We start from the raw sequence: 24128 nt of genomic DNA, 5'->3' as shown, positions 1-24128 counted from the left end.
ATTTGCTGGGGGAAAAACTGTTTGTGCTTTGTCATTATGATTGATGAGGGGAAAAAACAATTTAATCCCATTTAGAATAAGAGTGTAATGTAACAAAATTTGGAAAAAGTCAAGGGGTCTGAATACTTAAACTACTTCTGTTTTATATTATTCTCTCAATTCACATATTAGGAATCATATATTTAGACTTTTTATATAATGACTAATTAAGGAATTTTGGTGCCTTTTCTCTTTCTCATGAATTCTCTTTCAGCATTTATCCAGGAGCTACAAAAGAGAGGACCAGTATAGTCTCTCAACATACAGCCACAGGGGGAAGGAAGAAAGGGAGAGATGGTCATATGGAGGGGTGGATGGCTCATATATTTCCTTCAATGTTACACACACACATACCTATACATTTAGGACTGTACCAATCGTCAGTCTTCCAAACTTTTTTGGGGGACGTTTTTCTTGTTTGTCTTATGGTTTCCAGAGCTCTGCTGTGCTGTGCTCCTCTCTCGCTACACCATCACTGCCTACCTTACTCTACTCTCTCCCTGCCTCCCAAGTCAACGCCCATATCTTACCTGGACATATCTGGCCTTACTTTTCACTAGTGCAGAGCAAGGTTTGGCTCAGTTCGAATTGAAGGCAGTCAACTGAAATTCCAATTCAATTGTTGAAAAAAGGGCATCTAATTTAAATCACTTCTCAATAAACTGAAAAGGAGAAGCTATTTATGTCAAGTTTTATACATTTTGGATTTTAAATTCACTTTCTGAATTTACTGACTTCAATTCGAATTGAGCCCAAACCTGATGCAGAGAATTCAGGGAATACCGTCAACCACACCATCGCAACACAGTACATTGTCAACAGTCGCACATTTCAAAGTCTCACACCAACCTATCTGTGGGGAAATGGTTCAGCTGCAGCGGTTGACCACACGGTGGAGCTGTGAAACAGGAGAATCGGATCCGAGGGCCTGCCTTTTTCTGTAGACTCTGTACAACCCAGGAACAGTCGGGGAACTACAAGTCCCAGCTTGCAACATTAACGGAGATCTGGTTAAATATGTCTGTCTGTCTACTACACCTAATAGGAGTAGGGTGAAGTTGTTCCTAGACCCTGATCTTGGGTCAGTTTTGCATTTTCTCCACTTATGGTTAAGTTTGGGGAAGAGGAAGCTAAATCCTAGAACTGTACTTAAGGAAACTTCAACCACCTTATACTGTAATAGCGAACGGGTTGCCAACTCCTCTGAGCTCTTGCTACACCTCACATCAATTGTTTGTTTCAACCTCAGGGATTAGAGGAAGCATATCAATTAGTGCTAGATGGGACCGTCAGCAACAGGTCCTATACTAGTCACCATGCCCACTTCTCCTTAGCATTTAGCACAGAGGACCGCAGCAGACCACCTATGGATGACAAACAGGTCCAATCCCAAACCAACCCCTATCCTCTACAACCTTTGCCTCCCTTCTTCACTAGTGGAGTTGTGAGAAGATTGGCTGGATGCCATATTGCTTACACAAATCCAATCAGAGAGCATGTTGAAACTATTACCATATTACTTATGTCTATCTTATCCTTTCAGATCTCCACAAGTGCATAGGGTCAGGGGTCGATTTTGGTATACGGTGACAATTCTCACCTAGTCACAGAAACAGAATGATTAGAATGGGCATTATCCTCTAAAAGCAATTAACTATTGCTGATAGGATCTTAGATTATATCTATTTAAGAATGAAGAATGAATTCTTAAGCACTCCGATGTCCGTGACATTTCCTAGCTCCCTGTGCAGCACATCCAACAGGTTGCCAACCATATCCATTTCCCAATGACATGGGGAACCATGCCTGTTCTGTCCATTCTTTTTCTACACTCCTAACACTGCCTACTCTTCTAGTAAGCACATAAGAAAAGGGGAGAGAGGGGAGAAGAGGAGAGCAGGTAGGGGACTGTACCTGGTATGATTCTGCTGCAGTGCAGGTAACTGCTACATATCACTGTGCGACAGGGACTCTTACTCGACTTTGTATGTTCTTATAAAGATACTTAATACCCGTTATGTTAGCTGCCTCTGTGGCCTCGTCCAATAGAGATGCCAATCTTCGCTAATGCAAATCTGCCTCACCTCCTGAGCACTCTTACAATCCTATAGATTAAGCTAAAAAATGTAGTACTTTAAAAAATCCTTATGGTTTTCTATTTCCATTGGAAATTCTGTGGTAATGAAAATAGAAGCCCACTGGGAAAAAACTGGTTGAATCAACGTTGTTTCCATGTCATTTCAACAACAACAAAAATCCATGTGAGGAGGTTGAGTCAACATGGAATACTGATTGGATTTGCAAAACATCATAAACTTAAGGGAATTTTGTCTTTTTCTTTTACCCAACTTTTTGTCTAAATTCAATGACATGGTGACATTTGTTGTTTATTTCACTTTGAATTCACATTAGCTGACAACTCAACCAAATGTAAATCATAACTAAACATTGAAATGAAGTATGTTCCCAGTGGGAGGTATCTTTTGATTTATTTTTTAGATACATTATAATTATTTTGGATTCATTGAAGGTGATTTTCTATTATTAGAGTGAAGGATTTTTACACTGAAATGTTGTGTGTGAGAAAATGCTGTAAAGACACTGGATTGGAGATGCCTTTCTGGTCAAATACAGCTGTTTCTTGAATCAAACTGGTTTGTCTCATCTGTTGGTTTGGGCTGGGGGGAGAGACCATGAGGGACGTATTTAACATTAAGCTTCATGGCATCATCGGGGAAAAAATCTAAACCTAAGATAATTACCACTCACATAAGGTGGAGCATATTGAGAAATGGCTGGTGCCATGTAACAAACAATATTCTACAGACCCTATTTTTATTTATTTTACTAGGCAAGTCGGTTAAGAACAAATTCTTATTTTCAATGACGGCCTGTTCAGGGGCAGAAATACAGATTTGTACCTTGTCAGCTCGGGGATTTGAACTTGCAGCCTTTTGTTTACTAGTCCAACGCTCTAACTACTAGGCTACCCTGCCGCCCCTATTGATCTAGCACTCGAGTCTGTCTATATGTGGTGTTATTTGTTGGATGAATGTGGTCTAAATACCCAGCAGTCCTTTCTAGTCCACACATTTCATTACTCCTAATGCAAAACACTGTCGGTCTATAAATTACATATTGCCTTTATAGAGAAAAAAAGCTATGCTATATGCCAATGTAAAAGTGTGGTTGGGAATACTTAGTAGGGTCTGTAGACTTATTATATGGTGTCATTTAATGGGACTCTGAATAATACGGAGTGTTGCTGGCCTTTTACTGTGGTCAAATAGCTTAAAATCGGGTGCCTGAACACTTTGGTACAAATATAGCACTGTACAGGAAAAATGTTTGGTCTGTGAGATGTCTTTGTGCATGCAGCAGGAACAGTCAGGTATTTTTTAGAGAGAATCGTGTAGGACAACAAAGACTAAACCAATATCACGATATGCCTTGCTCATATCAAACAGAATCGATATATCAAATTATCGATATTGGTGCCCACCACCACTATATCATTTCATAATTAAGCATATAGCTTCATTTCATCAGTCTGCTATATCGTTCAAACTTAACTTCTTTCAACTAAGTAATTTCCTCCAGTAACTCGTAAAACATGCCATTGTGAGAAAGGGTATTCACATTGCCCTCTCATAAGACTACTTTAGAGAACAAGCGCACATAAACACCACAACTGAAGTTCTCAGCGGTGCAAATAGGCCTCCCATGAGAACTTTTTCCAAAGGCCTTGTTTCTGAATGGACCCTCTCCCATTCGTCACGAGTTAACATAACACACTATTATTTGGAGTACGCCTGAACCCTCCAAAATTTGCCTCGTCTGGCAAAACACATTTCAGTGTATCCTTGCTCAGATGAGCAGCATTTTTCATAGAGTTTACGATTTCCTCATTTGATAAACCTCTACCCCAACTTTCTGTCTTTAAGTGGTAGTATTCATTCCCAATATTTTGGGTTTGTGAGATTTGATTGAGCTGCACCACTGAGACTCCATCATATGAACTATTGGCTACATCAGGGTGAAGATCAGAAGCAGGGTCTTTAGCCTCAGAAGTGTGTACATTTTGCATATTAAGTTGGCAGTCTGAGGGTCTTCTCTGAGCAGTTGACATTCCTTAATTTAAACTCATTTTACATTGTCATATAGCAGATGCTCTTATCCAGAGTGACTTGTAGTTAGTGCATTTGTCTTAAGATGGCTTGGTGAGGCAACCACATATCACATAGTAAGTACATTTTTCACCAATAAAGTAGCTAACAGCAAGGTCAGAGCAAGTAGAAGGGGAAAAAAGGTCAAGTGTGAGTGTTCAGTTGCCAGAGATGCGACCCAGTCATTGTATTTTGTTCTGTATCCACTAGCGGTTCGGGGGGGGTGGCAGTGCCCCTGTGACAACAATTTTGGACCCCCTTGTGGCCCCCCCTAAATGTGGAGTATGAAATTATTTTTACATAAATTTTTGCTATCATTCTTTTTTAACATCCATTATTAGACAGTGGTAACATGGTATTTTGCCAGCTAATGCCTGCAATGCAGTGAAGAAAACGATATGACTACAATAACGTCTAAAGTAACTGCCCCTCTAACAGTACAACTGGCCCCAGCTTCCCCCCCCCCCCGTATCTATGGACGCCACACAGTCGTCCGTTCTAAATGTTCTATTTGCCATACTGGCAGGCAACGTTCTTATCCCTTGCTTACTAGCTAGCCAACTACGACTAACTTACAGTCACGTCAAACATTGCAGCCAGAATAACGGCAAAATATCTACATTTGCGTTTGTTTAAGCTGTTTTCTAGTGACATTTATTTGGATACATCCATAACAATGAGCTAATGAGGCGCGATTTCACCTGGCATAGAAAATGTGCTCTCCATTTAGGACACTGTTGTTTAGAGGAGCTAGCCAACAACACAGCTAACACCATCACTTCAAACTGAAGCTGGAAAGACAGCAATTTAGCTCCACTTCGTTTTGTTTTACCTTTATTCTATTGATATTTCTTCGTATATATCCATAAAAATGATGCTGATTCATGATTTCGACTGGCTGAGAAAATCTACCTGCCCGCCTGTCTCATCCTGACTCCCGACACGTTCACATTACTATGGACAGCTGCGGATTGAATTTGAATATTGAAACAATGTGGGTCTAATCCTGAATGCTGATTGGTTAAAAGCGCATTCCAGCCGGTGTCTATTCCACAAGTTACCACCAGCTAAATCTATGACGTTAAAATACCTATTTACTCTGTTCCATCTGACTGCGCAATCCACTGTCTCATCAGCCCAGCCAGGCAAGTTATAAACTTGATCTCCACTATAAAAAGCATCTAGACATCTTTTAGACTAACATTTAGTTTTCAACTTTGCTGTCTGTCTCTCCGATATTTGCAACATTGTTTCAATGCTGAAATTCAATCTCCCGCTGTTTCATAGTAATGAATGTAGGGTCGGGATGAGACAGACAGGCAGGCAGCATTTTTCAGCCAGTTAAAATCATGAATCAGCTGGCATCATTTTTATGTATATATACAAATAAATTTAAATTGAAAAATCTAAAACGAAACTAAGTGCAGCTAGTTTGCAGTCTTTCCAGCTTCAGTTTGAAGTTATTGTGTTAGCTGTGTTTTTGGTTATCTCCCCTGAACAACAGTGTCCTGAGGAGAGAACACATTTTCTATGCCAGGTGAAATCGCTCCTCATTAGCTCATTGTTATGGATGTATCCAAATAAATGTCACTAGAAAACAGCTTAAACAAATGCAAATGCAGCTACTTTCTGCACAGTTTGACGTGACTGTAGCTAGCAATAAGAACGTTTCCAGACAGCATGACAATGGAACATTTAGAACTGTTCTGTCCATAGATACAGAACAAAAAGACAGGACTGGGTCGCGTCTCTGGCAACCGAACCAATAGAACGAAAGACCAGCCGGCTTGGGTAGCAACCCTAGATTTGTTTCGGTACTATATCTTGTGGAAGGATGAAATAGTATGAATAAATAAATCAAAAGAAAAAATGTAATGAAGATCTGTCAATCATTATTTGAATATGCTAGTAAACCATTGTATAAAAGTGATAATACCCTCGACGCAGGTGTTTGGAGGATATATTGGCACGGTTTGCCTAACAACACCGGTGCCATCCTCCAAACACCGGCTTCGATGGTGTCATTTAATTGTTGGAACATGTTTTAAAACCCACATTTAATGCAAATGTCTCTTAAATATGAACAAATATGAATCGTTGTTAATGGATAGACAATTATTTTTCATTTTCCAAGAATATATACAGGTTATTCACACTTTTCTACATGGGGGGCTTTTATTTTGAACAGTTATGACATTCTGTGATCCGGAAGTACTTTTTTAGTGTTGCTGACGAGACTTTGATGTATTTAACAGCAAGGAATAATTCCTACAAATGTGACTTTTCAGTTGCATGCAGAGCAGTGGAGGCTGCTGAGAATAGCTCATAATAATGGCAGGAACGGAGCAAATGGAATGGCAGTAAATACTTGGAAACCATAAGTTTGATGTATTTGATACCATTCCAAAGACCCCGCTCCAGTCATTACCACGAGCCCGTTCTCCCCAATTAAGGTGCCACCAACCTCCTGTGATGCAGACCAGATGTTAGGATTGTGATCATGTCAAGGTTTCTAATAATATGCAATTTGCCAATCAAATATATTCCATTCTCCAGCTTGTTGGTGCTTGCTTCTGTGCGCAAATCATTTGATCGCTGCAGTTTGAGATTATGTAGCCCTATTCCCTTCACGAAAATAAGATAGGGCTAACGCATTTATTATTCACGATTTATTTTAACTGCATTAAATGGATTGATATGATGGCGTTTCTATTCCAATAAAAGCACAAATGCATTTTACAGTGGCCTATGTAAGCCTATAGCCTACCTAAAACATCCATCATTACATTTCAAGCCATACATTTCATAGAAATATGTGCCAAATATTGCATGAAATATTCGGACGGTTAAAGGCCGACATTTGGTGGTTTCAATTTAATAAACACCCTTTGTAACATGACCATAGGCCTATAAATGGTAAACATTGTGATTTTATTGGGACGGCTGGCGTACTCGTTTAAACCCGCCTATAGCCCTTTTATGTCGTTTCTACAGGGTATTTTCATTTTATATATATTTTTTAATCTTGTAGCCATGTTTTCTTTCTGAGTAACACCAACTTCTGCGATGTAATCGCTTGCATATACAAATTCAAATGGTTTTGCGTGTCTCCGTCAAAGTAGTTTCGATCACTAATGAGCTATTATGAGTTTCAGCTACCCAATTTAATGGCTCATTCAAGGCATGAATTGATTGTGACCTAAGTCCATCACTACTGTAAGCCCAGTACTGTATTCAAAAAACTTAAACCACAGCATCTTTTATTATATATTTATTCTATTTTTTTTTATTTAACCTTTATTTAACTAGGCAAGTCAGTTAAGAACAAATTCATATTTACAATGACGGCCCCTATCTACAGTAGGAGAATGTATATTATTGAGTTCGATACAAATAAAAAAATACTTTCAAAATGTAGATGTTTATTAGGCCACTGTAAAGTGTGACAAAAAAAACAAACAGGGCAACTATAATTTTACTAGCCTACATGGGGCAGCAGGGTAGCCTAGTGGTTAGAGCAAGTTCGAATCCCCGAGCTGACAAGGTACAAATCTGTCGTTCTGCCCCTGAGCAAGGCAGTTAACCCACTGTTCCTAGGCCGTCATTGAAAATAAGAATTTGTTCTTAACGGACTTGTCTAGTTAAATAAACATACTGTAGGCATATGCCTAATTCAAGGAAAACAGGCCATGCCATATCCAGACTTCCTCGGCTTCCTCAAATATTCATTTAACCTATCTTTTATGCTTTTTCGGGTTGCATCACTCAAGGAGAGAAACATCTGAGACACATTTTTCATGATGAACACTCGGAGATTCACTGGTAAGCCAAATTTGCCTCTGGATCCATCCCAATTGGTATTCTGTGCCCACTCGTGGTATCTCTCTTTGGATACACACTCTTGGAATAGCAAAAGAGCATAACGGTCCGGACGGCCCATGCTGTGCTCGGTGAGCAGTTCGTTACGTTCTGGTGTCAGTCGAGGAATGGAAATGTCAGGGTGAACTGACGAACTGCCTGTCGGAGGTGGAGTTCCAGAGCTCACATGGATTGGCATGGATTGTGACTCCATCATCTCTTCCCTCGCCCTCTTCAACGAGCCATTCTCTGTCTGACTCTCCACCAATGCGGCCTGGCACTCTGTCAATGCCACCTGGCTCTGGACCAATGCATCAGCCGTCGCCCGTATCTCTGCCCTCAGAGAATGTTTCTCTTTCTGCTGGTCTGCCTTCAATGACTCCATGTCAGTTTTCAAAGTTTGAATCTGCTCCATGTGCAACTTCATCAGCTGAGCGGAATGGTACTGCGCTGAATGGTACCGCGCTGGGCCCCCATCGATTATGGCCTGTGATAGAAACAGTAGATGGATTCGCTCACTCAATCTTAACAATCACAAGTGACTGTTCTACACAAAAGCTGCATACATAAACACGTTTTAAGAATCTAGCAAAACTCACCGCTTTCTTTGGAACGATGCGTTTTTTCATTGGGTCGAAACTACAGTACAGAACGAGAACACACATGGTTAATGTTCTGTAAAACAAAAAGCCTACAAGACCTTCAAAAACATATACTGTTTCTTACCGAGCCTTATTCTTATAAATCCACCCAAGTTTCTTCAACTGCCTTCTGACTGTGATTAGAGCAATGTTGATGTTGTTCCGTGATGCCAGCAGATTCCTGATCTCCTTCGCAGATCGCTCATCATCTTCATCAATCAGTGAGTAGATGGCTTGAATAGTCTTGCTGGAAATGGGATACAATCTAAACGTGTGCAGCATACAGTAAAGACTAACAGTAGATGTATTTAAACATTATGTTTAGCATTATTAGGCGTACTGCAGCCATACTCTACCTGTTCATTTTCCTGGGCTTTCGCGTTCGGCGTAAAACAGGCATCTGACGATAGTGTTTTCGAATAGCACTGTCAGTGACTGTAATCCCCAAGTCTAACAGTATTTTTGAAATGTCCTGAGTAGATTTTCCCTTCCTCCTGAAAGCCCTAATCTGATCACTTAAATGAATAGAGATCTTGGTCATGGTGCTATGTGCTACAGTATAATCAAAGTGCATGAGGACAGCAGGTAGGTTGGTACGTAGGACTGGATCCTGAAAGTGAGGACAGTGGGAGGTCTGTTGTATACTTATGTCCTATTATACAACTGGTGGGTCTAATCCTGAATGCTGATTGGTTAAAAGCGCATTCCAGCCGGTGTCTATTCCACAAGTTACCACCAGCTAAATCTATGACGTTAAAATACCTATTTACTCTGTTCCATCTGACTGCACAATCCACTGTCTCATCAGCCCAGCCAGGCAAGTTATACAATGGATCTCCATTATAAAAAGCATTTAGACATTATCTCACATTTCTTTTAGACCAACATTTAGTTTTCAACAGCAGAGATTTGTTTAAACATTGGCTTCTGTCTCTCTGACATTTGCAACATTGTTTCAATATTCAGCCTGTCGAAATCATGAATCAGCAGGCATCATTTTTATGGAAATATACAAAGAAATTTAAATTGAAAAAAGGTAAAACGGAATGAAGTGCAGCTAGTTTGTAGTCTTTCCAGCTTCAGTTAGCTGTGTTGTTAGCTTGCTCCTCTGAACAGTGTCCTGAGGAGAGAACACATTTTCTATGCCAGGCGAAATCGCGCCTCATTAGCTCATTGTCATGGATGTATCCAAATAAATGTCACTAGAAAACAGCTTAAACAAACGCAAATGCAGCTACTGTCTGCACAGTTTTACGTGACTGTAAGTTAGCCGTAGTTGGCTAGCTAGCAAGCAAAGGATACGAACATTGCCAGCCAGTATGGCACTGGAACATTTAGAACGAACGTCTGGGTCGCATCTATAGCTACAGAACAAAAAGACTGAACAACTGGGTCGTGTCTCTGACAACTGAACAAATAGAATGAACGACCAGCCGGCTTGGGTAGCAACCCTAGATTTGTGTCAGGACTATATCTTGTGGAAGGATGAAATAGCGTGAATAAATTCATAAAAATAATGTTTTTAACGAAATATTATTTGACTATGTTGGTAACCCGTTGTATAAAGTGATAAAGCCCTCGAAGCTGGTGTTTGGAGGATATATTGTTACGGTTTGCCGGCCCTCGATATCCTCCAAACACCAGCTTCTCGGGTATTATCACTTAATTGTTAACTGGAGTAACACCATTCCAGTTCTTCTCACCCCAAACTCCGTCACTAACACAGTTTACATTCATAAATGATTCGTTTAATTAGGATGGTTACAATTTTCAACTAAATGGAAACCCAGCCCTGTCACGTCCTGACCAGTACGTGGCAGGGGTGTGTTTGTTTTGTGTTGTCTGGGTTTTTGAGTTGTGTTCTATGTTTTGTATTTCTATGTTCTATTTTCTAGTTTTTCTATTTCTATGTCTAGTTTATTGTTTTGACCTTCAATTGGAGGCAGCTGTTCCTCGTTGCCTCTAATTAAAAGTCCTATTTAGTAGGGGTGTTTTTTTCTATGGGATTTGTGGGTAGTTGTTCCTTGTTTAGCTGTGTGCCTGACAGGACTGTTTTTTGTCGTTCTGTTTGTTCGTGTGTTTTTTTGTTTCGTTTCTTCAATAAAAGAAGATAATGAGCATACACATTCCCGCTGCGTTTTGGTCCAATTCATACGACGCCCGTGACAAGCCCATAGAGAAAAGACAGAATGGACACAGTTTTCAGAAAGCCAGCTTCTTTTTACGGTGCTACCCGTTCCAGGGTTAGGACAGTAACCAGCAGATGACTTGAATGATCCCGATCCTGGCCTATCACCCACCACATATTTAAGTGATAACGCCCGAGAAGCCGGTGTTTGGAGTATATATTGGCACGGGTGTTGTTACCGTGCCAATATATCCACCAAGCACCAGCTTCGAGGGCGTTATCACTTTTATACAATGGGTTACCAACATATTCAAATAATGATTGACATATTTTCATTAACGTTATTTTTGTTAATTCATACTATGTCATCCTTCCACAAGATATAGTCCCGATACAAATCGAGGGTTGCTACCCCAGCCTGTTTGTCGTTCATTCTATTGGTTCAGTTGCCAAAGACGCGACCCAGTCATTAAGTATTTTTGTTCTGTATCTATGGACGCGACCCAGTCGTTCGTTCTAAATGTTCTATTGCCATACTGGCTGGCAACGTTCTTATCCCTTGCTTGCAAGCTAGCAAACTACGGCTAACTTACAGTCACGTCAAACACTGCAGCCAGAATAACAGCAAAGTAGCTGCATTTGCGTTTGTTTAACCATATAAAGTTAACTAGCTCTAGTCAGGAAACAACTTTAGTACAGAGATCTCATAAAGTCTGCTTGATTAACAAAGCATCACAGATATTTCAAGGGAAATCAGGTGACAAACCAGTTTTTGAAATGGTGAGTGATGGAACAGCTGCATATTAGTTGTATATTTATTACATTTGACTAATTTAGCAGACACTCTTATCCAGAGCAACTGAGCAATTATGGGTCGCGCGGGGATTCAAACAAGAAATCTTCAGGTTACTGGCCTGACTGTCTTAACAACTAGGCTACCTTCCACACTCATTCCGCACTTCCCACAAGTCATTTAGCCGTTTAATAAGCTATAAGGTCTCACTTCTACCCTATAAGAGAGTTTTGGTAATGCTGTGCCATCAATTTGTTTGAATGTATTTTCTCTCATCAACTTTGTAGGACAGTGAGGACAGACACAGCCTGCCACTCTCCTTCCACACTGAGCCCAAACCAGAGTCATTGGTTCCTGATTGTGACAGTGGAGTCCAGTGTGCAGCGCAGGACCCAGAGACGACATCAGTAAAGCTGGAAGATTGCAGTCAAACACTGGGGCTGATTAAAGATGAGGAAGAGATTGGGAAATATATTCCTCATGGTGAGAGAAGCCTCACTCCTGCTCTGACTGTGAAAGTGCTTTATTACAAAACCTAAACTAACCATTATCAGAGTTCACACAGGAGAGAAACCATACCATTGGTCTGACGGTGGGGAGGGTTTCTCTCAAATGGATACCTTAAAACAGGGGGGTCAAACTCATTCAATGGAGGGCCTAGTGTCTGCTGGTTTTTTGTTTCAAATAAGACCTACACAACTAGGTGAGGGGAGTTCCTTACTAATCAGTGACTTTAATTCATCAATCAAGTACAAGGGAGAAGCGAAAACCCGCAGACACGCCACCCTCTGTAGAATGAATTTGACACATTTGCCAGAAAATACACACAGGATATACAGTTGAAGTCGGAAGCTTACATACACTTAGGTTGGAGTCATTAAAACTCATTTTTCAACCACTCCACAAATGTCTTGTTAACGAACTATAGTTTTGGCAAGTCGGTTAGGACATCTACTTTGTGCATGACACAAGTATTTTTTCCAACAATTGTTTACAGACAGATTATTTCACTTATAATTCACTGTATCACAATTCTAGTGGGTCAGAAGTTTACATACACTAAATTGATTGTGCCTTTAAACAGCTTGGAAAATTCCAGAAAATGATGTCATGGCTTTAGAAGCTTCTGATCGGCTAATTGACATAATTTGAGTCCATTTGAGGTGTACCTGTGGATGAATTTCAAAGCCTACCTTCAATCTCAGTGCCTCTTTGCTTGACATCATGGGGAAATCAAAATAAATCAGCCAAGAGCTCAGAAAGAAAATTGTAGACCTCCACAAGTCTGGTTCATCCTTGGGAGCAATTTCCAAATGCCTGAAGGTACCACGTTCATCTGTACAAACAATAGTACGCAAGTATAAACACCATGTGACCACGCAGCCGTCATACCGCTCAGGAAGGAGACGTGTTCTGTCTGCTAGAGATGTACGTACTTTGATGCTAAAGTCCAAATCAATCCCAGAACAACAGCAAAGGACCTTCTGAAGATGCTGAAGGAAACAGGTACAAAAGTATCTACATCCGCAGTAAAACGAGTCCTATATCGACAAAACCTGAAAGGCCACTCAGCAAGGAAGAAGCCACTGCTCCAAAACCCGCCATAAAAAAGCCAGACTATGAGTTGCAACTGCACATGGAGAAATGTGCTCTGGTCTGATGAAACAAAAATAGAACTGTTTGTCCATAATGACCATCGTTATGTTTGGAGGAAAAAGTGGAAGGCTTGCAAGCCCACGAACACCATCCCAACCGTGAAGCACAGGGGTGGCAGCATCATGTTGTGGGGATACTTTGCTGCAGGAGGGACTGGTGTACTTCACAAAACAGATGGCATCATGAGGTAGGAAAATTATGTGGATATATTGAAGCAACATATCAAGACATCAGTCAGGAAGTTAAAGCTTGGTTGCAAATGGGTCTTCCAAATGGACAATGACCCCAAGCATACTATGTTGTGGCAAAATGGCTTAAGGTCAACAAAGTCAAGGTATTGGAGTGGCCATCACAAAGCCCTGACCTCAATCCTATAGAAAATTTGTGGGCAGAACTGAAAAAGCATGTGCAAGCACAGAGGCCTACAATCCTGACTCAGTTACACCAGCTCTGTCAGGAGGAATGGGCCAAAATTCACCCAACTTATTGTGGGAAGTTTGTGGAAGGCTACCCAAAACGTTAGACCCAAGCTAAACAATTTAAAGGCAATGCTACCAAATACTAATTGAGTGTATGTAAACTTCTGACACACTGGGAATGTGATGAAATAAATAAAAGCTGAAATAAATCATTCTCTCTACTATTATTCTGACATTTCACATTCTTAAAATAAAGTGGTGATCCTAACTGACCTAAGACAGGGAATTTTTACAAGGATTAAATGTCAGGAATTGTGAAAAACTGAGTTTAAATGTATTTGGCTAAGGTGTATGTAAACCTCCTCAGTCCTCTCAGAGCTGCAAAGATTAGAATCTAACAATCACTTAAATCTCACCTTATAGGTGAAGTTGAAGGAGTAAAAATGATTAAATAAGAAAGTGTTCCACACTTGTAATCTCATTGTTCTTCATTAAGAATGGTAGACTACTACTAGAGTGCAAAACTAGTTATTGTCACACCTGCTCCCTCCAGCGCTCGACGTCGCTGGTCTACTAACCACCAGTCCTGGCAACCATCATTGCGCACACCTGCTCCCCATCGATAAGCACACCTGGACTTCATCACCACCCTGATTACTCTCCCTTCATATAGCCCTCAGTAGCTTCTGTCATCAGGCAGTATTGGTTCTGTTGTCATGTGCAGATGCTGCACTTGTTTTGTAATGTACCATGTTCGTTATTATTAAACTCACCATCTGTACCTGCTTCCTGACTCCCTGTGTCTTTGTTACAGTTATTAATGATGTTAAGCTGATTTATTTTCTGAGGTCATGGTCAGGTTTTATACAAATTGTTGAAGGTTGTTTTTGTCTTTTTGGTGATGAGAAAAATATCCACCTACCAGGTTGTAATGGTTGTCAAAGCTTCCACCAGATAACAACCAAAATATGCCTTTCACTGGTAGTAACCAGATATATCATAACGAAAAGCCTATAGGATGAAGACTGAGTTTTCCCCCCATAATTGATATTGTGATATGACTATAGTTTTATTTCATTAATGCATATTTCTGTTGACTGGATCACATTTGTCTCCAGTGAAACATGTTTCTCATGAATGCCCACTTGATTTAGATACAACAGTTCTCAAGTAAAAGAAACCCATTAATTCTAGGAATCATAAAACTTCTGTTAAGATGTTTTGTTAGAATAATCTCACAAAACTAGATTGTATTTTGTTTGGCAACTGAGAGAATTTGATAGGCCATGATAATAAATACCTCAGCTTTGATTGACTTTTCATTTCAGTCCCCATCTGATCTAAGAGAGAACTCTCAACAAATTGGCTCAAGGCTACTAGCAAGTCAATTTGATTTTGTTTCAGGTGTGAATGGATCTTTTTAGGGTGAATCATTGGTGTCAACGCCCAGAGTGAAAGAGGTGTGAACACACCTGTAATGGCTCATGTCTACGACAACTTTTCCCATTGTGTTTGTAAGCACCACGGCATTTTAACCAGCCATTGTTGGATGTGCTCATAAATTAACCTGTTTGGGATAGGGGGCAGTATTGAGAATTTTGGAAAAAATATGTGCCCATTTTTAACTGCCTCCTACACCAACTCAGAAGCTAGAATATGCATATTATTGTTCAGGTTTGGATAGAAAACACTCTGAATTTTCTAAAACTGTTTGAATGGTGTCTGTGAGTATAACAGAACTCCTATGGCAGGCAAAAACCTGACAAGGTTTCAAGCAGGAAGTACCCTGTCTGACAAGGAGTCGTGCGTCTTGCATCTGTTTATTGAAAAGTAAGGATCTTAGCTGTAACGTGACAATTCCCAGGGCTCCGATAGGCTCTCAGAACCCGGGAAATACCTGAAAGGTTGACGAGGCAGCCTCAGGCTAAAACACATTATCGCCTTTGGTAAGTGGCGGCTCAGAGGACCTTTGAATGAGGCGCGTGCACGATTCGCTCCTGAGGAGAAATTTTATTCGGCTGTTTAGGCTCAATGCATATTCCCGGTCGGAATATTATCACTTTTCTATGAGATAAATGGCATAAAAATTGGTTTTAAACAGCGGTTGACATGCTTCGAAGTACGGTAATGGAATATTTAGACATTTTTTGTCACGCCAATGCGCCATGCGCGAGACCGTGATGTAGCATTCTGATAGTGTCTAGAACTCACGAACAAAACGTCGCTGTTTGGATATAACGATGGATTATTTGGGACCAAACCAACATTTGTTATTGAAGTAGAAGTCCTGGCAGTGTATTCTGACGAAGAACAAGCAAGGTAAGAACATTTTTCTTATATAGGAAATGTGATTTTGGTGGAGGCTGACCTGGGTGGGTGTCTAAATAGCTAGCCCTGTGATGCCGGGCTATGTACTTAGATTATTGCAAAATGTGCTTCATCCGAAAAGCTATTTTAAAATCGGACATATCGAGTGCATAGAGGAGTAATGTATCTATAATTCTTAAAATAATTGTTATGCTTTTTGTGAACGTTTATCGTGAGTAATTTAGCAAACTGTTAGTAAATTCCCCGGAAGTTTGCGGGGGTTATGCTTTTTCTGAACGTCACATGCTAATGTAAAAAGCTGTTTTTTGATATAAATATGAACTTGATTGAACAGACATGCATGTATTGTATAACACAATGTCCTAGGTGTGTCATCTGATGAAGATCATAAAAGGTTAGTGCTGCATTTAGCTCTGCTTTGGGTTTATGTGACATGATATGCTAGCTTGAAAAATGGGTGTCTGATTATTTCTGGCTGGGCACTCTGCTGACATAATCTAATGTTTTGCTTTCGTTGTAAAGCCTTTTTGAAATCGGACAGTGGGGTTAGATTAACCTGTTATGGCTAGGGGGCAGTATTTTCACGGCTGGATAAAAAACGTACCCGATTTAATCTGATTATTAGTCCTGCCCAGAAACTGGAATATGCATATAATTATTAGCTTTGGAGAGAAAACACTCCAAAGTTTCTGAAACTGTTTGAATGGTGTCTGTGAGTATAACAGAATTCCTATGGCAGGCAAAAACCTGAGATGCTTCTGTTCAGGAAGTACCCTGTCTGAACATTTCTTGCCCTTCTTTATTATCTCTATCGTTTACAAAGGATCTCTGCTCTTACGTGACAATTCACACGTCTCCAATGAGGTCTCATAGCCCGGGAAAAACAGGAATGACGTAATTCAAAGCCCTGGCTGAAGCACAGGAAGGCAAAAGCTAAGTGGTCACTCAATGGTCTAAGCCTTAGGCGCGTGACACGCCCCGCCCCCGGCTTTCGGTTTTTTCCTCAGTTTACAGACAGGCAGATTCCCGGTCGGAATATTATCGCTTCTCTACGAGATAAATTGCATAAATATTGGTTTTAAACAGCGGTTGACATGCTTCGAAGTACGGTAATGGAATATTTAGAAATTTTTTGTCATATTTTGCGTCATGCTCGTGGCCGAGATTTAGCGTTGGGATAGTGTCTAGAACGCACGAACAAAACGTCGCTGTTTGGATATAACGATGGATTATTTGGGACCAAACCTACATTTGTTATTGAAGTAGAAGTCCTGGCAGTGTATTCTGATGAAGAACAAGCAAGGTAAGAACATTTTTCTTATAGGAAATGTGATTTTGGTGAAGGCTAAACTTGCAGGGTGTCTAAATAGCTAGCCCTGTAACGCCGGGCTATGTACTTACATTATTGCAAAATGTGCTTCATCCGAAAAGCTATTTTAAAATCGGACATATCGAGTGCATAGAGGAGTTCTGTATCTATAATTCTTAAAATAATTGTTATGCTTTTTGTGAACGTTTATCGTGAGTAATTTAGTAAAATCACCGGAAGTGTTCGGTGGGAATGCTAGTTCTGAACGTCACATGCTAATGTAAAAAGCTGTTTTTTGATATAAATATGAACTTGATTGAACAGACATGCATGTATTGTATAACACAATGTCCTAGGTGTGTCATCTGATGAAGATCATCAAAGGTTAGTGCTGCATTTAGATATGGTTTGGGTTTATGTGACATGATATGCTAGCTTGAAAAATGGCTGTGTGATTATTTCTGGCTGGGTACTCTGCTGACATAATCTAATGTTTTGCTTTCGCTGTAAAGCCTTTTTGAAATCGGACAGTTTGGTTAGATAAAGGAGAGTCTTGTCTTTAAATAGCTGTAAAATAGTCATATGTTTGAAAAGTGTAAGTTTTCGGATTTAGAGGAGTTTGAATTTCGCGCCCCGCCCATCATTGGATATTGGAGCAATCGTTCCGCTAGCGGAACGTGTAGATGTAAGAGGTTAACGAGATTCTTGTCTTTAAATAGCTGTAAAATAGTCATATGTTTGAGAAATTGAAGTAATAGTATTTCTAACGATTCAAAAATCGCGCCACTGGATTTCAGTGGCTGTTACGTAGGTGGGACGAGTTCGTCCCACATGCGCCAGAGAGGTTAAGTACAATGGGAGGGGTGTGACATGCACATGAGAGGACCAGGAGAGTGTGTGGTATAGAAAAATATTGCAACAAAATGCAACATATTGTACATTTGCAATATGATTCAATAGTGAAAAACATCACCAAATGGACATGATGAAAACACCACAACAAGCGATGGAGAGGAACCACAGTCACTGCCCGGCCATCCTGAGTTCATTGTGCCAGTATTTCTGCAGTATTTTTAAGCATGACAAATTCGTGATGGTAATGGTCATTTTGGACGTTTTTCAAAAAATCATTAAAAAACAACAGAGTCCCACTTCTCCCTCATCATACATGACAAATAGACCATCTAGGTTGATTCATGGCTTAACATAGGGCTATATATCATTTGGGCAGTATAAATGCTATTTGGACATGGTTCACTGACTTTTGGGTTTGGAAACCGACTTCCTATGATCGTACATGGCAAATGGACAAACATCCTAATTTGGCACATTCAATACTTTCATACATGTATAATTGACAAAAAAATAATTGGACATTTCATTTGGACATTTCTTATGGCATTTGGCAAAGAAAATAAAAAATGATGTCACTTTTGACTTCCTATGAAATCATATTGCAAATGGACAAAACATATGCCTTATGTACAAATAAAAAAATTATTATGTCAATAAAATATGTCAAAAGTATGTTCATACAGTTCTTATACATGTGTAATTGACAAAAATTCGAAAGAATTTAAAAAAACTGTCCAGAAAGCACTTTTTTAACCTGTTAGGGTATTGGGGGCAGTATTTTCACGGCTGGATAAAAAAATGTACCCGATTTAATCTGGTTACTAATCCTACCCAGTAACGAGAATATGCATATACTTATTATATATGGATAGAAAACACCCTAAAGTTTCTAAAACTGTTTGAATGGTGTCTGTGAGTATAACAGAACTCATTTGGCAGGCAAAACCCTGAGACAGATTCTGACAGGAAGTGGATACCTGATGTGTTGAATTGACTTTAAGCCTATACCATTGAAAAACAAAGGGGCTGAGGAATGTTTTGGCACTTCCTATTGCTTCCACAAGATGTCCCCAGCCTTTACAAAGTGTTTTGAGTCTTCTACAGTGAGATCTGACCGAAGAAGAGCCTTGGAACGGTGATGGCCCATTAGACACCTTGCGCGCGAGTTGATGGTGGGTACTCTCATTCCGAAACGTTTTAAAAGAGAACCCAATGGTCCGCCTTGAATTTTATTCATGTTCTGGTTAAAAAAGGCCCTAATGATTTATGCGATACAACGTTTGACATGTTTGAACGAACGTAAATATATTTTCTTCCGTTCGTGAAGTGAAGTGAAGTCCGGCTGGCTTAGATCATGTGCTAACAACACGGAGGTTTTTGGACATAAATGATGAGCTTTTTTGAACAAAACTACATTCATTATGGACCTGGGATTCTTTGGAAGTGACATCTGATGAAGAGAATCAAAGGTAATGGATTATTTACATAGTATTTTCGATTTTAGATCTCTCCAACATGGCGGTTAGTCTGTATCGCAATGTGTATTTTTCTGGGCGCAGTGCTCAGATTATTGCAAAGTGTGATTTCCCAGTAAGGTTAATTTTAAATCTGGCATGTCCATTGCGTTCAAGAGATGTAAATCTATAATTCTTTGAATGACAATATAATATTTTACCAATGTTTTCTAATATTAATTAATTATTTTGTTGTCATGACTTGACTGCCGGTATTGGAGGGAAACGATTTCCTGAACATCAACGCCATAGTAAAACGCTGTTTTTAGATATAAATATGAACTTGATAGAACTAAAAATGCATGCATTGTCTAACATAATGTCCTAGGAGTGTCATCTGATGGAGATTGTAAAAGGTTAGTGCATAATTTTAGCTGATTTTATGGTTTTGGTGACGCCTGTCTTTGAATCGACAATACATTACACATAGCTATTGTCAATGTACTCTCCTAACATAACCTAACTTTATGCTTTCCCCGTAAAACCTTTTTGAAATCGGACAACGTTTCAGATTAAGGAGATGTTTATCTTTCAAAGGGTGTAAGTTAGTTGTATGTTTGAGAAATTTGAATTTTGACATTTATTTGGTTTCAAATTTGCCGCTCTTGAAATGCACCTGCTGTTGATAGGGTGCGCCACGGGTGGCACGCTAACGTCCCACATAGCCCCAAGAAGTTAACCTGTTTGGTATAGGGGGCAGTATTGAGAATTTTGGAAAAAATATGTTCCCATTTTTAACTGCCTCCTACACCAACTCAGAAGCTAGAATATGCATATTATTGTTCAGGTTTGGATAGAAAACACTCTGAATTTTCTAAAACTGTTTGAATGGTGTCTGTGAGTATAACAGAACTCCTATGGCAGGCAAAAACCTGACAAGGCTTCAAGCAGGAAGTACCCTGTCTGACAAGGAGTCGTGCGTCTTACCTCTTTTTATTGAAAAGTAAGGATCTTAGCTGTAACGTGACAATTCCCAGGGCTCCAATAGGCTCTCAGAGCCCGCGAAATAACTGAAGGTTTACGAGGGAACCTCAGGTTGAAATATATTATCGCCTTTTGTAAGTGGATGCTCGGAGGACCTTTCAATGATGCGCGTGCATGAGTCGCTTCTGAGGAGAAATTTTATTCGGCTGTTTAGGCTCAATGCATACTCCCGGTCGGAATATTAACACTTCTCTACGACATAAATGGCATAAAAATTGGTTTTAAACAGCGGTTGACATGCTTCGAAGTACGGTAATGGAATATTTAGACATTTTTGACACGCCAATGCGCCATGCGCGACACCGCGAAGAAGCATTCTAGAACTCACGAACAAAACGTCGCTGTTGGAATATAACGATGGATTATTTGGGACCAAACCAACATTTGTTATTGAAGTAGAAGTCCTGGCAGTGTATTCTGATGAAGAACAAGCAAGGTAAGAACATTTTTCTTATAGGAAATGTGATTTTGGTGGAGGCTGAACTGGGTGGGTATCTAAATAGCTAGCCCTGTAATGCCGGGCTATGTACTTAGATTATTGCAAAATGTGCTTCATCCGAAAAGCTATTTTAAAATCGGACATATCGAGTGCATAGAGGGGTAATGTATCTATAATTCTTAAAATAATTGTTATGCTTTTTGTGAACGTTTATCGTGAGTAATTTAGTAAAATCACCGGAAGTGTTCGGTGGGAATGCTAGTTCTGAACGTCATATGCTAATGTAAAAAGCTGGTTTTTGATATAAATATGAACTTGATTGAACAGACATGCATGTATTGTATAACACAATGTCCTAGGTGTGTCATCTGATGAAGATCATCAAAGGTTAGTGCTGCATTTAGATATGGTTTGGGTTTATGTGACATGATATGCTAGCTTGAAAAATGGCTGTGTGATTATTTCTGGCTGGGTACTCTGCTGACATAATCTAATGTTTTGCTTTTGTTGTAAAGCCTTTTTGAAATCGGACAGTGGGGTTAGATTAACGAGATTCTTGTCTTTAAATAGCTGTGAAATAGTCATATGTTTGAGAAATTGAAGTTATAGCATTTCTAACGATTCAAAAATCGCGCCACTGGATTGAAGTGGCTGTTACGTAGGTGGGACGAAATCGTCCCACATAGCCCAGAGAGGTTAAGGGGGTAAGTTTTTTAAAAGAAATTCATTTTTTCAAAATTTGACTCTTGTGTCTTGACTTGTGTTACATTTGCAATAAGAAAATTGACTGTGGAGCGCGCTCGCCACCTATTGGATATGTGCTGTGATTTGGCACATTCAATACTTTCATACAAGTATAATTGACAAAAAAATAGTTGGTCATTTCATTTGGACAATTCTAATGACATTTGGCAAAAAAAGGGAAAAAAGTCACTTTTGACTTCCTATGAAATTATATTGCAAATGGACAAAACATATGCCTTATGTACAAGCAAAAAAAAAATGGTGTCAAAATATGTCAAAAGTATGTTCATACAGTTCTTATACATGTGTAATTGACTCTTTTAAGGGGGTGATAAGATTTACATTTTTTTTCACTTTTTCAAAATTTGACTCTTTGATGTTGACTTGTGTTACATTTGCAGTATGAAAATCCACGGTGGAGCGCGCTCGCCATCTATAGGATTTTTGGGGTGTGACACTTCGCATTTGCCATATGAAATTTGCAATATGATTTGGATGAATGTGGACCAAATTGGGTGGTATTGTCCATTGGGTGTATGATTCGTACAGTGACAATATGTTCCCATTAATTTTTGTCCATTTGGAGGGGGTCTTCCCTTACTCTGTGCTGGTGCCCAGTCCAGGCACGGCGGCCAACCCAGCTCCATGGCCGGAGCCTTCCTCTGCGCCGGTGCCCAGTCCAGGCACGGCGTCCAACCCAGCTCCATGGCCGGAGCCCTCCTCTGCGCCGGTGCCCAGTCCAGGCACGGCATCCAGTACCGCTCCAAGACAGGAGCCTTCCTCTACGCCGATGCCCAGTCCAGGCATGGCGTTCAGCCCGGCGCCATGGCCGGATCCAGGGTCTGGCTACGACTACGGGCACCGGAGCTGCCACCGACACTAGTCACACGCCTACCCTCCCCATTTGGCTTCAGGTTTTGCGGCCGGAGTCCGCACCTTTGGGGGGGTACTGTCATGCCCTGACCATAGAGAGCCCTTGGTTCTCTATGGTGTTGTAGGTCAGGGCGTGACTAGGGGGTGTTCTAGTCAATATATTTCTATGTTTGGGTTTGAGTATGGTTCCCAATTAGAGGCAGCTGATTATCGTTATCTCGAATTGGGGATCAAACTTAAGGTGTCCCTGTTCCCACCTGCATTTGTGGGATATTGTTTGTATGTGCTTGTTGCACTACGTTACTTCACGTTTCGTTGCTTGTTTATTGTTTTTGTTGAGAAGTTTCACTTTTAATAAAGATGTGGAACTCAACACACGCTGCGCCTGGGTCCGCTCCTTTAAACGTTCGTGACCGACACCATAATAAGACCCTCTATATTTATTGGTAAGGAGCATCAAGATCACAATGCACTTTCACCACCCTGTGAAGTTCGTCATAAATTATTTAATCTGTAGTCTAATAAACTGTATGGCTTCCCTAGTCGTAGTGGGAGGAGGACCACACACCATAGCATCGTGTTACTCCAAGTTCACTTAGATATGATGATTATTATATCAACATTTGTGCATGAAGACATTTACACCACCATTTTTTGCATAACCCCCCTCATCACTGTCAAACGCTCCCTAAAACACTTCTGCGAGCAGGCCTTTCTAATCGACCTGGCCGGGGTATCCTGGAATGACATTGACCTCATCCCGTCAGTAGATGATGCCTGACTATTCTTTAAAAGTGCCTTCCTCACCATCTTAAATAAGCATGCCCCACTCAAAAAATTAAGAACTAGGAAAAGATATAGTCCTTGGTTCACTCCAGACCTGTCTGCCCTTGACCAGCACAAAAACATCCTGTGGCGTTCTGCATTAGCATCGAGTAGCCCCTGTGATATGCAACTTTTCAGAGAAGTTAGGAACAAATATACACAGGCAGTTAGAAAAGCCAAGGCTAGCTTTTTCAAACAGAAATTTGCATCCTGTAGTACTAACTCAAAAAAGGTCTGGGACACTGTAAAGTCCATAGAGAATAAGAGCACCTCCTCCCAGCTGCCCACTGCTCTGAGGCTAGAAAACACTGTTACCGATAAATCCACTATAATTGAGAATTTCAATAAGCATTTCTCTACGGCTGGCCATGCTTTCCACCTGGCTACCCCTACCCCGGTCAACTGCCCAGCACCCTCCACAGCAGCCCACCAAAGCCCCCACCATTTCTCCTTCACCCAAATCCTTCAATCCTGCATCCTTCACTCATGCTGCCAAACATACCCTCGTAAAACTGACCATCCTACCGATCCTCGACTTCGGTGATGTCATTTACAAA

General features: G+C 40.3%; 1 protein-coding gene and 1 long non-coding RNA gene across 3 annotated transcripts in view; both read left to right on the top strand.

Moving 5' to 3' along the window:
- LOC115154040 (vasodilator-stimulated phosphoprotein) overlaps positions 1–2690 on the top strand; it is a 58940-nt gene extending 56250 nt beyond the window's left edge. For both annotated transcript variants that reach the window (XM_029699859.1, XM_029699858.1), the window contains one exon: positions 254–2690. In XM_029699859.1, the coding sequence (XP_029555719.1) occupies positions 254–291 (38 nt within the window). In that variant the 3' untranslated portion in view covers positions 292–2690. The remainder of the gene's footprint in view (positions 1–253) is intronic.
- An 8736-nt stretch (positions 2691–11426) lies between these two features.
- On the top strand, positions 11427–14486 carry LOC115154039 (uncharacterized). Its single transcript, XR_003867811.1, has 2 exons — positions 11427–12108; positions 14254–14486. It is a non-coding gene; the product is annotated as an uncharacterized LOC115154039 (long non-coding RNA).
- Positions 14487–24128: the final 9642 nt, after the last annotated feature.

Source organism: Salmo trutta, chromosome 19 (assembly GCF_901001165.1).
Source record: "Salmo trutta chromosome 19, fSalTru1.1, whole genome shotgun sequence".
Classification (NCBI taxonomy): Eukaryota; Metazoa; Chordata; class Actinopteri; order Salmoniformes; family Salmonidae; genus Salmo; species Salmo trutta.
Note: the sequence above shows the minus strand (reverse complement) of the source record. Positions and strands in the feature narration are given on the sequence as shown.